We start from the raw sequence: 17,412 nt of genomic DNA on the forward strand, positions 1-17,412 counted from the left end.
TATGGCTAGTCTGTGCTTAAAGCCACTTGTCAGCAAGGACTGTCAGATGTCTTTCTTTCTTGTGCTCTCCCAATCACTCTAAACTTGGGTGTGATCAACCCATATTAGTTTCTCGATCTTTTAAAAATTTTAGTAACATTGCAAGACACTGCCCAACAAAGTTTCTTCTCAGAGATGGCATTATAGTATACTGAAAAGATGTAAGACTCTATTGCTTAAATTGGTACGTTATTCTATGACTATCTATTTGAATGCACCTTTTCATTATTTCACTATTAACTATTCTTTACACATGGAAATTCAGAACAAACTAAAAGGAAGGGTAGGGGTGGGGAGAGGAAAGCCCTGATAATATAGGATCATAAGGGTAGTTGTGGGCAATAATCTTGGCCCAGAAGAATAGGATGTAATATCAGTAAGGGTGGAATCAAGAGATAACAAGAATTAATTTAAAAAATGCTTGAAATACTTTGTGGCCTCCTAACAGCAGAAAATTAGGGAGGGAGTTAAACATGAAGTAAAATTGTGGTGAATGTAATATAATAATGGGGAACTATAATCTTTCATCACATCAACTGAGGAAATCAAATTGGAAAGAATGGTTTGGAGATGGAATTCACAGAATGCATCACAGAAATCTTTTGGAGCAAAACTTTACAGAATCAATTCAGAAAGAAGTTATTTTTGACTTTATCTAAGGGTTAGTAAGTTGCCTCATAGTAAAGGACCCTTGTAAGGAAATGTGATTGCAACATGATTGAATTTTGCATATATTTTGACAGGGACACAGTTGGAACTAAAGTCAATTATGGGTGTGTTAGCTTAAGCAGACTAATGCATATTTCTAAAGGAATTACATTAAAAGATTTGCAAGTAGTAAACAAAGGCAAACATTAAAAACTCAAATTCTCTACAAATGTACTGTAATTAAATACATAGCAGATAAGAACTGTCTGTTTATCTATGGTTAACGTTAGCTTTAAAGAGATTCATAAATATTGCCAAATATGTCTTGGTATTGGGGAGCATTAAGAAGTACAGTAGGAATGAAAACAGCATCCACCACACTGTCAAGTAATGAGTTCCATATTCCTACCATTCTCTGAGTAAGTGTGTGCAAAGCGGAACATAGGAAGCTATGTTGGTTCCATTAATTCCCTATTCTCCACAGGGAGCGCTGTTGCAATGCAACCAAGGAAAGATCAGTGAAGAGCATCATTTCAGAAAAATTTCCTTAAATTTTTCCTTAAATTCAGAAAATATCATTAAACTTTTTGCTTAGTTGAAAAATGCATAATGAAGTTGTTAGAAACAAAATCCTCAGTTATTACTACTTTCTGATCCTAGTAAATTAATTTTATTCAATTGGACTGTTATTCTTCACTTCAGTTTTAAATATTTAGTGATATTTGAGCATCTTCCTATTAAACAAAATACATATTCTAATTTATAATCTTCACCATAAATTGTTAGAAGTTAGTTAAAAATTGTGCTTTTTATTTCCTGTCTGGGAGTGTACCTTAATGAGATGTTCCACAGCTGATGTATGGCATTACGAGATAGTGACAAAACATTAAATTGAAGGTATAAAAATTACTACATTTTTCTGCAATTTCTTTGATAAGTTCCATTGTTTCACTTAAGACTGAAAAGCTAGTTCAACAGTTTTAGTCGTTTGTCTGAGTAACATCTTTGATGAAGAGATATTCTTTGATTAAGCCTCTATGAAAGACAGTGGGATAGTTTCCCAGATTAAATGAGTAATACAAGAGCCAGTTTTTGAAAACTCTACTAAACTTTTTATGCTAATGCATCAAAGAAAATAAGTGACCTTCACTGGGACTACTAAAAAATTCCCAGAAGTATGGCATTTCAATTACTAAAAATGTAATGACTCCATTTCTACCCGAGACAAAGACACTGAATAATCAAGGCTCGTTTATAATAAATTTATTGCTGAAATTATATTCATCTTCTACTTTGCAAGGTAGCCAAAAACATTCCAAAAATTTGTGAATACAAAAATTAATAAGCTAAAATGTAGTGTTATAAAAAATCCAAGTCTACCAATGTGACAGATTTTTTTTGCTGACGATTAAGGCTAAAATGGCATCATTTCACCAACAGTAACATCAAAATAAAACAAAATTCTGAAATTGATTATATACAACAGTTACAAACTTTTCAATACTAGTAGTGTAGATACCAAGCTTTTGAAAAGTTAATTCTTGTTGATGACTAAGTATTTTTAAGCACTGCATATTTTAAATAAATGTTTTCTTTTAACATAGATTCATTTGGCTAACTAGAAAATCAGCCATATCTTCTAAAATAAGAATAATGAGATCTGACATCAAACTTGACAGATAGAAAATCTGCCTCAGGTTTCCATACATTTGTCCTCTTGGCTCTGTTGATAGAACATCTGTTTAGATACATTACACTATAACCAATGAGTTCCCTGTATTACAATAATCTGGAATTTAAGTATAGTGAAGATCTTCATTAAATAACAGAAACAGACAGATGTACTGCAACCTAAAACAAAAATATTAAAATAAAAAAAGACATGTTTGGTAACAAAGGCTTAATTAAATATAATAACTATAACAAACATTAATCTCACTTTAGTAACGTCTTATTTAAATATAATTAATTCCTAGTTGGCAATTTCACTACAGCTGAAGTAAGCATAAGACCCAGTAAAGTTCAATTACTTCAATTAAAATAATCAAACTTTCCCATAAATCTCAAAGTGGTGAGTTGTTCAACTTTTTTTCAAACTCATATGATTGGAAGAAATATTTACTTTTTATAAATTATTTAAACACTTTTAGCTGATATATTTATAAAACCAACCAACTAGTTTTTTGTGTTGTGAAAAAAACTATTGCAGCATTCTCTAAACAATGGGCATATCCATTGCAATTGTCTACATTACTGTTTTTTTCAACTATCTACAGATACCACAGACAAGTTGAAAAGGTGTTCTAGTCCAGCTTAAAAGCACCATTACTTTCACCACTTGTACTTTTGTTTCTTAGAGATCTTTTTTTCTTTCTTGCAGTCTTTGCATCAATCTTATGATCATCTTCAGCAAACATTACATTGGACTCCAGTATTGTCACATCCAATGGTTTTGCCAATTTCTTTTTTTTCTTTCTGTGTGATGCACTAGAAAAGTAACAAAGTATAATTTACTTATGTTATTGTTTTTTTTTGCTGGCTTCACTAAAATCTGCATCTCGACAAAGCAACACTCATTCTTCAATAATTACTTAGTTGTCTATCATTTAAATTTTGTAAGTGGCAACACCCATATGATTCCAGAAAGGATGGAAAATTGCATGTGTCTAGAGTACAAAAGCAAGACAGTCATCTTGCAATTATAGAGGGATTTGATCTCTTATTTCATGGAAGATATATTTCAAAGGAAGATCCGTAATCATTTCTAAGGATAAAGTGCTTTTTCCTTGAACCTGACAAAATCTTTGGAATTGCATTAAGTACTAACTTTTATTCTACCACTTCTGTATTCATCCCAAAGCCTTCAGCAATTGTAATGTTCAGATCATTACAGGAGTAAAAAAAAATCATTACCAGTTCCAAATGCTAATAAACTGGCAAATTTACATTACATCAAAACTCCTTTGTATGTTATGGACTGTCTTCCAACATACAGACATTTTCTAAAAGAAAATGGACGAGTTAAGATATGGAACTAAACTAAAAAAAGGATGACAACAGTATACACAGGAGTGGGATCACCCAATACATTTTCTCAAAGAGACTATACATTGTAGAACCATGATCAATGAACTACTGAAATTCTACCACAAAAGATGTTAGACATACGCAAGAGAGATAGTACAGTTCCAGCTAAATATTTACATAAACAGGTAGTGTCAGACAGGACAAACTGGAATAGCAACCTTCAGATGGGGTGGTGATTAACATAATTCTTAGTTGAATCAGAAGGAATGACATGATCAATCAACAGAAGAAATGTGTGACTGTCCTGCTAAAGCATTGACCACTAAGACTTGTGAGTATTCTGTGTCAGTTGTGACAAAGAGTCTTTGACCCAAAATATTACCTCAGTTTTTCTTCACATTACTGTAGCCTGGCGTTCTGGGTATTTTCTACATTTTCTGTTTTTTCATTGCCTGACAAATATTTGAGGAAATAACAAGCAGGATGGACAAAAACTAGTCAGTAAATGTTGCTACTTGGATTTTCGGAAAACCTTTGTCTAAGTGCCACACTTCAGGCTGCTAAGCAAGATAATAACTTGTGGTACTTGAGAAAAGATACTAGCATGCAAAAAAGATCGGCTGACTGGCAGCAGGCAAAGAGTGGAAATGTTTCCTGGCTGGCTGTCGCTAACTGGTGGTGTTCCACAGAGGTTAGTGTTGGAACTGCTTCTTCTCACATTATATGTCAATAATTTGAATGATGGATTAGATAGCTTTGTGGCCAAGTTTGAGGACAATACACAGATAGGTGAGGTGAAGGTAGCGTGGAGACAGCAGGGAGTCAGTTTAGGAGAATGGGCAAAGAAGGCAGATGGAATACAGTGTAGGGAAGTATATGGTCATGCACGTTGGTAGAAAGAATAAAGGTGAAGACTATTTTATAAATGGGGAGAAAATTCAAAAATCAATAGTGCAAAGGGACAGGAGCCCTCATGCAGGATTTCCTAAAAGTTAACTTTGCAGGTTGAGTCGGTAATAAGGAAGCAATATTAGTATTCATTTCAAGATGACTGGAATATAAAGGCAAGGATGTGATGCTGAGGCTTTATAAGGCATTGCTCAGACTGCATGGAGTTTGGTGTACAGTTTTGGCCCTTTATCTAAGAAAGGATGTGCCAGCGTTGGAGATGGTGCAGAAGATGTTCATGAGAATGATCCCATGAATGAAAAGGATAATGTATGAACAGTGTTTGATGGCTCTAGGCCTTTACTCGCTGGAGTTTAGAAGAATGAAGAGGATCTCACTGAAACCTATTGAATATTGAAAAGCCTAGATAGACAGGACAAAGAGAGGATATTTCTGATAGTGGGATAGTCTAGGACCAAAGGGCACAGCCTTTAAGTACAAGGTCATGAATTTCTTCAGCCAGGGTGTGGTGAATCTGTGAAATTTGTTGTACAGATGGCTGTAGAGGCAAAGTCCCTGGATGTATTTCAAAGTACATTTTATTATCAACAAATGTATAAATTATACAACCTTGAGATTTATTTGCTTACAGGCAGCCACAAATCAAGAAACCCGAAAGAACCCAATTAAAAAAACATAAAGACCAACATCCAGCCCGCAGAGAAAGGGAAAAAAAACCAGAAATCATGCAAACAACAGAAGTGAGCTACAACATCCTGAACCAAAATGAGTCCTTAGATCCAAGTCCCGCACAGCCCGGAGTGGGCCTAAAGCCTTGGTCTCAGTTCATCATATTAGTGGGCACAGAAAACAGCAGCAGGGGCAGTCTTCATAGCCTCAAAGCAGAAGCTGATAGGTTCATGATTGGCAAGGGTATCAAGGGTTATGCGGAAAAGGCAGGAGAATGGATAATTGAGAGGGATAATAAATTAGCCACGATGGAATGGCATTGCAGACTCAATGGGCTGAATGGCCAAATTCTATTCCTATGTCTTAATAGTCTGGTTTTATATTTCCAGCAGCTGTGTTTTTATTTGATTTTCTTCACACTTTGATCTTGAGGGTAATGATATCAGGTGGTCATAGGGAAATATCTATGGCTATATGCACGTCAGGCTAGTAAGATCAATTAAAGGGCTCTACAGAAACCCTTGGAGAAGGTGTGTGAGGTGAATTGGGCAGGTGTGAAGAGATGCCGAGAAAAAGAAAAAAATCTCAGGTGCAGTAAGAGCACTGGTGTGAGAGAATGTTTAACTGTGGAATGAAAGAGTATTTAAGCCAAAAATGAAAAGTCCTCAATTGTTTCAGTATTCACCAGTGAGAGGGACCTTGACGAACATGAGGACGGCGTAAAACAAGCTGATGTGCTTGAACATGTTGATGTTAAAGTGAGTATGTCGGGGACTTTTGAAAAACATGAGGACAGCTAGGTCCCTGCGGCTGGACAGAATATACTTCAGGTTACTATGGGAAGTGAATGAAGAGATTGCCAAGCCTTTGGCGATGATCTTTGCACACTCACTGGCCACAAGGGTAGTATAACAATATTAAAGGGTGGCCAATGCTATTTCTTTGTTAGAAAGGTAATAGTGATAATTCTAGGAATTATAGACCAGTGAATTTTACTTTAGAGGTGGGCAAACTAATGGAAAGGATTCTCAGAGATGCCAGAGATTCAGTTGCGGTTCTCAAGACCAAGGAGATGGAAGCGTTTGGGGCCTGGTGCCAGGTAAATAACCTCTTCCTTAATGCCAACAAGACAAAGGAGTTGGCTATCAACTTCAGGAGAACCCACACCACTCACACCCCTCTTTATATCAGCAGCACAGCCGTGGAAACCGCGAGCAGTTTCCAACTCTTAAGAGTGCACACCACACACAGCCGCTCATGGTCCCAGAACACACCTTACACAGTCAAAATAGCTCACCAACACATCTACTTTCTGAGGAGGGTGAAGAGAATTGGACTTTGCACACATCCATTCTTATGTCATTCTACAGATGCACAGTAGAGAGCATTCTAACAAACTGCATCACTGCATGGTACGGAAACTGCACTGCAGCAGACAGGAAGGCTCCACAACGGGTAGTCAAAACTATGCAACTTCACACTGGCAGCAGTCTACCCACCACCAAAGACAAATATACAGAAACATGTTGGAAAAATGGTCTGTAACTTCTTGAAGGATCCCATAGGAGGTCCCATCTTATGCCAGGACCACCAAACTCAAAAACATTTACTTTCCCCAAGCAGTAAGGTTGATCAACACCTCCACTTGCTAGCTCTACCACTACTTTATCATTTCCCATCGGTCATCTTTATGTACAGCCTAGTGTTACTTTATGGACAAACAATTAATCTGTGTATATCAGCTATCTTATATTTTTTCATTATTATTATTGTGTTATTTATCTTTTGTGTTCGTTTTGCGAAGCATTGGATCTGGATTCCTTACATAGGAAATTAGATTAAACAATCCTGAATTTTGAAACTTTAAAAACTTGAGATAGGATTTATGAGCATTTGGAGCATGGTCTGATTAGGAATGATTAGTCTGACTAGCATGACTTTGTGCTTGCTGTCTATTTGAATTCTTTGGGAAAGTGACAAAGCCAATTGATGAAGGTAGTGCTGTGAATATGGTGTACTGTATACGGATTTCAGTAATGCATTTGACAAGTATTCTCATTCAGAAAATCAGGAGGCATGAAATCCAGGGAAACTTGGCTGCGCGGATTCAGAGATGGCTTGTCCACAAGAGCAAGAGGGTGGTAGTGGACCGAGGGGAGGTTGGTAACCAGTGGTGTTGCACAGAGATTTATTCTGGGAGCCTTACTCTTTCTGATTTTTTATAAATTATCTGGATGATGAGGAAATAGAAGGGTGAGTTAGTAAGTTTGTAGATTACATGAAGGTTGGTGGTGGTGTAGATAGTGTAGAAGGTTGTTGTAGGTTAGAACGACATTTTGACAGAATGCAGACCTGGGATGGGAAAGGCAGATGGCATTCAGTCCTAAAATATGTGAAGTGTTACACTTTGGAAGGCTAATCTTTAAAGGAGTACAGAGTTAATGGCAGTGTGGAAAAACTCAGCTATCTTGGGTTCCATGTCCACAGATCCTTCGAAACTGCTGTACAAATTGATAGGGTGGTTAAGAAGCCATGGTGTGTTGACCTACATTAGTTGAGGGAAATAGAGTTCAAAATTTGCTAAGTAATGTTGCAGCTCTATAAAACTCTGGTTAAGATCACACTTGTAGCATTGTATTCAGTTCCATTTGCCTCATTATAAGAAAAATGTAAGAGCTTTAGAGGGGATGCAGAGGAGATTTACTAGGATACTGCCTGGATTAGAAAGAATATTTTATGAGGGTAGACTGAGCGAGCTATGGCATTTCTCTTTAGAGCAACGACAGATGAGAGGTGACTTGATAGAGGTGTAGAAGATGATATGAGGCATAGACAGAATGGACAGCCAGAGACTATTCCCCAGGGTGTAAGTGGGCTAATATGAGGGGACATAATTTTAAGGTGATTGGAGTAAAGTATAAAGAGGATGTCAGAGGTATTTTTTTTTACAGAGAGGGTGATGGGTGTCAGAAGACGCTACCAGTGTGGTGGTAGAGGCAGATACATTAGGGACATTTATGAGATTCTTAGATAAGCACATGGATGAAAGAAAAATGGAAGGCTATGTTGGAGGGTAGTATTTTAACCTACCCTCTTACAGTATGTTAAAATGTCGGCAAAACATCATGGGCCAAAGGGACGGCATTGTGCTGTATTGAGAGGAGCTTGCAGGAGATTTTTCATTCAGTAGCCTTTATAGTAATAGGCCTTGTGCCTCTGATCTGTGCTGTCTATGCTGCCAAGAATGTGAATTCAGCTGTATTCTTCAGATTACTTTCCTTCCAGATTCCCTTAGTAAGGTTGCTATTTGCTGGGAATATTCTGGATCTCCAGGAATGCTGTTCATGCCACAAGTCAAAATCCATGTGATGATGAAGGGACCAACATTAACTTCTTCATTCTCTCCAGAATGAGTTGCTTAGTGTCATTTTCCTTTCACTGCTTATGATTTAGTTTTCACTGAAGAAATCCTTGCCTGAATGCAAAAAAATCCTTGAGCCTTTCTGATATTAGACCTTTACAAGACCATCCAGATGGTTCACAAGTTTTGAACAAAGTTCTTTTAATTTGGAAACAATTCAAGGAAACATTGTCTATATTTCTTAGTAAACCAAAAGTTCTTAAGATTTGATGAGTTGATTTGAGGTGATGTTACTCACGGTTTCACAGGTGACTCTGTATCTGTGTCATGCTCTGAGATCAGCTTGAGTTCCCCTGACCTGCTGATGACTGCTGACATCTGTAGGAGAACAAAAGGAACATAGTGTGTAAGAAATGAAGCTGGTGGGGGTTTACTTGGACAGCTTTTTCTCAGCACATATGCAAAGCCACAGGTTTCCTGTACTTGGAATAAATGCAGCTTGCTTGAGAATACTAAACCTGTCTGGCCTGATGTATCTGTACCTCTGCTTATGTGGTTATACTCTATAGACCAAGAAGCAACACAGGCCTCCTACCATTCCCATGATGCAGGAGATACCGCTTTACATACAGAGGCGATCTATAGATCCAGGAGAAAGAAACACAGACATCCTACCATTCCCATGATGCAAGAGATACTACTTTACATACAGAGGCAAAACCAAAATAATATTAGGATCTGGTAAATACACCTGGCACCATATCATAATATTTGTGTATAGTTCATATTAACTCTTTAAAAACTAGAATAGTAGTTCTGTGCAAACTTCAAAAATAGGAATAGTTATTTTGTTTCTGCTATTCTAAGAGTAAAAGTCAATTGGCTTAGAGATGTATGTTTATCTTTCACTTTATCTTTTGGATGGGAAACAAAATATTTTTTAAAAATATTAACCAAATTCTAGGCACATTCTTTTCATGACTCCCATTTATATCAAGAAATTCTACACAAAATCCCAAAAAAGACATTTTAATCAAAAGCAGTCTATTACTAATCAGATCAGATTCATTTCAACCTAAGGATGTGCTGGGGCAGGCCACAAGGGTCACCACACATTCTGGAGTCAACATGGCATGCCCATTATGCTTGGCAGAACAAGCCAGAACACAACAAGCAACAAAACAATCCCCATTTCTCCTGCTCAACCACCCACATACATAGTCCTCCTGTCACAACCTCGGACTCAGCTGCACAACAGATTTGGCAACTGTGCTCATGAATATGCACATGTCAGATAATAATCATTTCATTATGGCTGCATTTAACTCCCTTCTTTTCATTTTAGTGCTTGTTGAGACTTGAGCAAAGCATAGCAATGTTATGCTGCCTGCTTGCATTCAGCCTTGCCTGAGAAATTGGACTGTCGAGTCAACTGACACTGAAGACTAGCGGGATTCGTTTTATATTTAGTTATTCCTTTCAGTCACGCTGTTGGCTTAGTTTTCCATTTGAGAGTTTTAGTTAATGGCCCTGTTTGGCCTCATTTATTGTTTTCCTTTCTCTCTAAACTCTGTTCGCATTGAAGTATGTGAACTATTGACCCACTTCAGTGTTTCTCACTCTGCACTTGAGCCATATCTGAATGCAGTAACAGCTAATCTGGACTACACAAAGATGGACCCAGCAGAGAGGGAGCAGCTGACCTTGAGCCTGAGACTCATTGGTCAGGTTGGGGACAAGCTGCAGGCAATTGAACCTGTTCTGGGTGAGTTATGGAAGCAATCTTGTGCTGAGAAGCCCCATCTCATTCCTAGATGCAACTGTTCAACAGCTCACCACAGACAACCAGCGTCAGGTATCAGCTACCTCTGGTCTCATGACTGTTGTCCAGGGGCTCACTGTGGACAGCCAGTGTCAGCTAACAGCCATTAGCATTCTCACTAATGCAATTCAGCAGCCTCTGGCTGCATCAGTCCCTCTCCCTGTATCTTGTAGTTCCTCCTTTTCTGCTGCCCGACAATCACTGCTACTAATATTCCCGTGCCTGAACCTGAACCGACTTTCGCCTTTGGACTCCCAGGTTCACGCGTCCGTACAAGAACTGAATATTCCACCGCACAATGATCCCGATGGCTGCAGGAATTTTATTACCCAATGCGAGCTGACATTCCAAGCCCAGCCTGGTGATAGTATGCGAAAACTGGCATAAATTGGTCAATCTCCACTCAGCTTGTTCTACGCTTTACAGGAGCAAGGGTACCCCACAGACAAGTCATTCCAACATTTTGTTGTAGAGTTAAGGAGGGTTTTAGACCTTCCAGTATGGGGTCAGAAGGCTGCCCACCGATTCTTGGACCTGCGCCAAGGCAGAGGGATGGTGAGAAGCTATGCAGTTAAATTCCGCATGCTTGCAGTAGAGATAGGTTGGAATGAGAGATCTCTCATCACTGCCTTTCAGCGTGAACTGAATACAGGGGTCTGGCACAAGATCGCTGTCAGGGACGAGCAGGATAGTCTGAATGTTTCCATAGAGGGCTTCCAGACCGTTCGGGCCGACCGGAATTGCACTGATAGTGGTAAGTGTAAAGGAGGGGTGTTTGCTGTTCTGGTTAACAACAGATGGTGCAATCCTGGTTATATTACGATCAAGGAATGTGTCTGTAGCCCAGATATTGAACTTTTTGCTGTTGGACTCCGGCCATATTATTTATGAAGGGAAATCTCACATGCAATTGTTGTTGTTGTGTACATCCCTCCCTCTGCCAACCCGACGTCGGCATGTAACATCATTTTACACCGTCATGCCAGACTGGAAACCCAGCACCTGAGTGCTCTCATTATCATCTCGGGTGACCTCAACCATGTTACCATGGCTAGAACACTGCCCAACTTCACGCAGTATGTGAGCTGTAGAACCAGAGGGGAGAGGACCCTGGACTTGATGTATGCTAACGTTAAGGATGCATACAGCTCCTCTCCCCTCCCCACCCACTGGGAAGGTCAGATCACAACCTGGTACATCTCAAACCCTGCTACGTGCCTCTGGTGAAGAGTAAACCTGCAATCTTGAGGACAGTGAGGAAATGGTCGGAGGAGGCTTATGAGGCACTCCAGGGTTGTTTTGATGTGACAGACTGGCAGGCACTCTGTGAGCCACATGGAGTGGACATTGATGGGCTCACAGAGTGCATCACTGGTTACATCAACTTCTGTGTGGACTGCAATGTTCTGGCAAGAACTGTCCTTTGTTATCAAATAACAAGCCACGGGTAACAAAGAACATTAAGGCCATCCTGAACACTAAAAAGAGGGCATTTAGAGATGGAAATAGGGAGCTGAGGACAATACAGAGGGACCTGAAAGCCAAGATCAGGGAGGCTAAAGACAGGTATAGGAGGAAGCTTGAGTGGATCCTCCAGCAAAACAACATGAGAGAGGTCTGGAGTGGGATGAGGACCATCACTGGGTTCCGGCAAACTAGCAACAGAAGAACTGAAGGCAGTGTGGACAGGACCAACGAACTTAACCTGTTCTTCAATAGATTTGACACTGTGGCCCCTGCCCATCCCCCACATGATTCATCTGGTGTCAGCCCCCAACCAACACATACTCCACTCTCCCCTCCTACCCCTCCTCACAGCCCTCCACCCTGCTCTCATGACTACAACCCTCTCCCACCTGAAACCACCACGGTGGGCTTCACAGCTGAACAAGACAGCTGAAATGTCTCCACCTAAACAAGGCTGCAGGCCCGGATGGTGTCAGCCTCAAGAGTGCTCAAAGCCTGTGCCCCCCAGCTATGTGGGGTACTTCACCATGTCTTCAAGCTGAGCCTGAGTCTCCAGAGGGTTCCTGTGCTGTGGAAGACATCCTGCCTCATCCCTGTGCTGCAGACGCTGCGCTCCAGCGGCTCCAATGACTACAGACCGGTGGCATTGACCTCCCACATCATGACCCTGGAGAGGCTTGTTCTGGAGCAGCTCCGGCCTATGTTTAAGCCACATTTCGACCCCCTCCAGTTCGCCTACCAGCCCCGACTAGAAGTTGAGGATGCCACTGTCTACCTGCTGAACCATGTTTACGTCCAACTGAACAAGCCAGCAAGCACTGTGAGGGTCATGATTTTTGACTTTTCCAGTGCGTTCACTCTGCTCTGCTGGGTGAGAGGCTGACAGTGATGCAGGTGGATGCTTCCCTGGTGTCATGGATTATTGATTACCTGACCGGAAGACACAGTATGTGGTCCAAAGGGTCAGTGTGGACATGGTGGAGGATTACAAGTACCTGGGGGTATGAATTGACAATAAACTGGATTGGTCAAAGAACACTAAGGCTGTCTACAAGAAGGGTCAGAGCCGTCTCTATTTCCTGAGGAGACTGAGGTCCTTTAACATCTGCCGGGCGATGCTGAGGATGTTCTACAAGTCTGTGGTGGCCAGTGCTATCATGTTTGCTGTTGTGTGCTGGGACAGCAGGCTGAGGGTAGCAGACACCAACAGAATCAACAAACTCATTCGTAAGGCCAGTGATGTTGTGGGGTGGAACTGGACAACTCTCTGACGGTGGTGTCTGAAAAGAGGATGGTGTCCAAGTTGCATGCCATCTTGGACAATGTCTCCCATCCACTCCATAATGTACTGGTTAGGCACAGGAATACATTCAGCCAGAGACTCATTCCACCGAGATGCAACATTGAGCATCATAGGAAAAAGTCATCCCTGCCTGTGGCCATCAAACTTTACAACTCCTCCCTCGGAGTGTCAGACACCCTGAGCCAATAGGCTGGTCCTGGACTTATTTCCACTTGGCATAATTTAATTATTATCATTTAATTATGTCTGGTTTTATTTTGCTATATTTCTACTCTATTATTGGTTGGTGCAACTGTAACAAAACTCAATTTCCCTCGGGATCAATAAAGTATGTCTGTCTGTCATGACCTGATTAATCTGGCTATTTGAGTTGACGACTGGGTAACTGAGTGGCGCAGGGAAAGAATGTTTCAAACTTCCTGATCACTGTCTTTCCTTGCCCTCTCCCTCTCCACCCAGTATCCAGTCCATGGAGGAGGCAATGCAAGTAGGGCGCATGCACCTGTCTCAGGAGGAATGAGAGCGATGCAGGAGAACAGGTTCCAGCCTCTATTGTGGCGATCCAGGACATTTCTGGGCAGAATGTCCCATCAGCAGGGAGGGGAGTCCTGACAGGTCAGTTCTCTCTTCATTCAGCTTCCCCTAATTGTGTAATGCTCACAGTTTCCTTGTCGTGAAGGTCTTGGACCCATGAACTAAAGGCGCTTATTGATGTTGGTGCAGCTGGGATTCTCATGGACATCTCTCTAGCTCAAAGATGGGGAGTTCTGACTCAGGAATAAAGAGAAAAAATCAACATCAAAGTGCTAGATGGTCAGCTTCTGGGCACTGGCCAGATCCACCTTTCCAACCAACCCCTCCAAAGGCAACCATAGTGAAGAACTCTCCTATCTAGTTGATTTGCCTGAACTGTCACGTGTTTGGTCTCCCCTGGTTATCCCAACAACCCATGGATTGACTGGTCTCTGAAAGCACTCCAAGACTGGGGACTGACATGACTGTCTACCTGTCTGGGGGCAGCTCAAGCTCCCTTCCATGAATCCCCTCCTGTGTCAGCTAAGGATGTGGACGTATCTGGGATTCCGGCTGAAGATGCGGATCTTCTTGAGGTCTTCAGTAAAAGGAAGGCCACCTCCCCTGCCCCCACAGTGGCAATACGACTGTGCCATAGACCTCCTACCTGGCATGAGTCCTCCCTGGGGCTGGTTCTTTTCCCTCTCTTGTCCTGAAACAGTGGCCTTGGAGGAATACGTCAAGAAGGCATTGGCCATGGGATTTATCTGTCTGTCAACCTCGCCGGCAGGAGCAAACTTTTTTTTGTGAGCAAGAAAGATGGAAAGCTCCGTCTCCGCATTGATAATCGACCCCTGGACAACATCACTGTGGAGAACCGCTACCCCCTTCCTCTGCTGGCATCTGCGTTTCAGCATCTCCATGGAGCAACCATATTTTCCAAAATTGATCTGTGTAATGTCTACAATCTGGTTCGCATGAGTGGAAGATGGCTTTTCAACACCTCTGAGGCCAGTATGAGTAACTGGTGATGCCTTTTGGTCTGGCCATCGCCCTTGCTGTATTCCAGGCCTTGGGTAACGATGTGCTCAGGGACATGTTAAACCAGTTTGTGTTTGTGTATTTAGATGACATCCTGATCCATTCCTGCTCTCATCAGGAACATGTCCAGCACGTCCAAAGAGTTCTCATATGGCTCCCTGAAAATAACCTTTACTCCAAGCCCGAAAAATGTGAGTTCCATGAAGACCAGGTGTCGTTTTTGAGCTATATACTTACCTCATTCAGTGTTCAATTGGGCCCTAGTAAAGCTCAGGCAGTTACAGAGTGGCCCAAACCACCTACAGTCAAACAGATAGGGTGGTTCATGGGGTTTGTGAACTTTTATCACCGCTTCATCCAGAATTTTGGCTCTAACGCTGCTCCATAAATGCACTCACCAGGAAGACCTCGGCAGGATTCTGTTGGATGGATGTTGCCAAACAAGCATTTTTGGAGCTCAAGTGACATTTCACCACTGCCCTACTGCTGCAATACCCAGACCCATCACAGCCATTCATAGTTCAAGTGGATGCATCTGATGTTGGCATTGGAGCTGTCCTCTCTCAGCGCTCGTCTGCGAACAGCCGGCTGCACCCTTGTGTTCTTTCCCGTTGCTTGACTCCAGCTGAGAGGAACTATGATGTTGGGAACCTGGAACTTCTAGCTGTCAAGGAGGCCTTGGAGGAATGGTGACACTGGCTGGAGGGGGCAGAACATCCTTTCTTGGTCTGGACAGATCACAAGAACCTCTCAGGATGCAAAGAGACTCAACTCTCATCAAGCCCAGTAGACTCTCTTCTTTACTTGGTTTAATTTCATCCTCACCTATTGCCCTGGCTGCTAGAATACAAAGGTTGATGCAGTCTCCCAGTAGTATGACAGATCTGAGGACAATGCCGATCCAGAGCCCATTTTCCTTCGCTTGTGTATCGCTGCTTCAGTAATCTGGGGAATAGAGGCAGAGTTGAAGGCTGCTCAACAGTCAGACCCAGGCCAAGGTGGGGGACCTCCCAACCAGCTATTTGTCCTTGCTACGGTGCACTCCAAAGTGTTGGAATGGGGTCACTCCTCCAGTTTGGCTGGACATCCGGGAATTCAGAAGTTTATAAAGTTTATAAACTCGTGAAGTTTATAAAGAGAGAGTTTATAAAAAGACAATGTTGGTGGTCATCTATGTCCCAGAAGGACCTCGACCTTGTATCTACTTGTCCTACCTGCACTCAGAACAAGATATCACGCCAGTGTCCTGTGGTTCTGCTATGTCCACTGCCTGTGTCCCACCGTCCCTGGTCTCAGCTCTCAGTTGATTTCATCATTAGGCTGCCCCTGTCTAATGGAAGCACCACCACTTTGGTCACTGTGGATCGATTTTTCAAGGCTGCCCATTTCATTATCCTCCTCAAGCTCCCATCATCCTGTGAGACTGCCACACTCAAGACATAGTGTCTGATCATGGACCATAGTTCACTTCCCACTTTTGGAAGGCTTTCTGCTCTTTGTAGAAGCCTTGTGTCTGGGTTCCACTCCTGATCCACTGGCCAGACTGAGAGTGTGAACCAGGGGTTGGGAGACAACCGCGCACTGTCTTGCCTATTCCAACCTCATGTCTTGGAGCTCCCAATAGGTTTAGGCAGAGATTGACACAATAATCTCCAGTCTATCTCCACGGGTATGTCTCTCTTTGAATGCCAGAAAAGATTCCAGCCACTGCTCTTCCCTGATCAGGGGATTGATGTAGCAGTTCCTGCTGCTGAACAGCTGATCCAGCACTATAAGCACACATGGGAGACAAGCCAGGGCTTCTCTGCTATGCACTCAGAAACAACATGCCCGTTAGTCTGATCGGCTCTGCCGTCAGGAAAGGTCATTCAAGCCAGGAGAGGGGGTCTGGTTGGCATCCTGGGATCTTCCCTTGAAAGTCAAGAGCTGCAAATTGGCTCTGCATTACATGGGACCGTTTGTAGTGGAAAAGGCTGTCAACAAGGTCTCGTATATATGCACCTGCTTCATAAGTGGAGTGCAGAGCTGAGGCCTAGATTCCAACCTGATTTCTAACTCTTCACATCCTTGCCCCTAAACTCTAATCTGACCTCTAACTCCCCACTCTGTCTGCAAAACCATTCTATGATTGAAAAAACAACTAAGTCTGACCCATGACCTCAATGGATACTGGCAGCTCTGCACTATCCATCTCTGGCTGGAGAGGGGCAAAGCCTCAGGATAAGGCACTGAACATTTAAGGACTGAAACAAGGAGTACATTTTTCTCTAAAGGATGGTACATCTTTGGAACATGCCCAAGGGTCAGGAGTGCACAGTTATTAAATATACAGACTGAGATCAAAGTAGTTTTGAAAATGGGCATCAGATGGGAAAGTGGATGAAATATAGAATCTGTCTTAATTTTGCTAAATGGAGGAGCAAACTCAAGAGGCTGTAAGACAAAATTTTGCACGTATTTCTTTTTCTGTAGTAAGCACTTGCCCACAGTATCTAGTTGTACTCAACTACAACATATGAAGATTTTTCAGTATCTTAATAATAATTTGTATAGCATCTGAGAAACACTGTAGCAATGACAGTGTAATCTGATCAGATTTGATTTGATTTATGG

At 41.8% G+C, this 17,412-nt stretch overlaps 1 protein-coding gene across 2 annotated transcripts in view; it reads right to left on the bottom strand.

Annotated features, from left to right (window-relative positions):
* Positions 1–1,935: 1,935 nt before the first annotated feature.
* Positions 1,936–17,412, bottom strand: part of ahi1 (Abelson helper integration site 1) — a 191,103-nt gene continuing 175,626 nt past the window's right edge. For both annotated transcript variants that reach the window (XM_059982486.1, XM_059982485.1), the window contains 2 exons: positions 8,952–9,031; positions 1,936–3,174 (listed from right to left, as the gene is read on the bottom strand). In XM_059982486.1, the coding sequence (XP_059838469.1) occupies positions 2,991–3,174; positions 8,952–9,031 (264 nt within the window). In that variant the 3' untranslated portion in view covers positions 1,936–2,990. The remainder of the gene's footprint in view (positions 3,175–8,951; positions 9,032–17,412) is intronic.

The sequence above is a fragment of the Hypanus sabinus genome, chromosome 10 (assembly GCF_030144855.1).
Source record: "Hypanus sabinus isolate sHypSab1 chromosome 10, sHypSab1.hap1, whole genome shotgun sequence".
Lineage (NCBI taxonomy): Eukaryota > Metazoa > Chordata > Chondrichthyes > Myliobatiformes > Dasyatidae > Hypanus > Hypanus sabinus.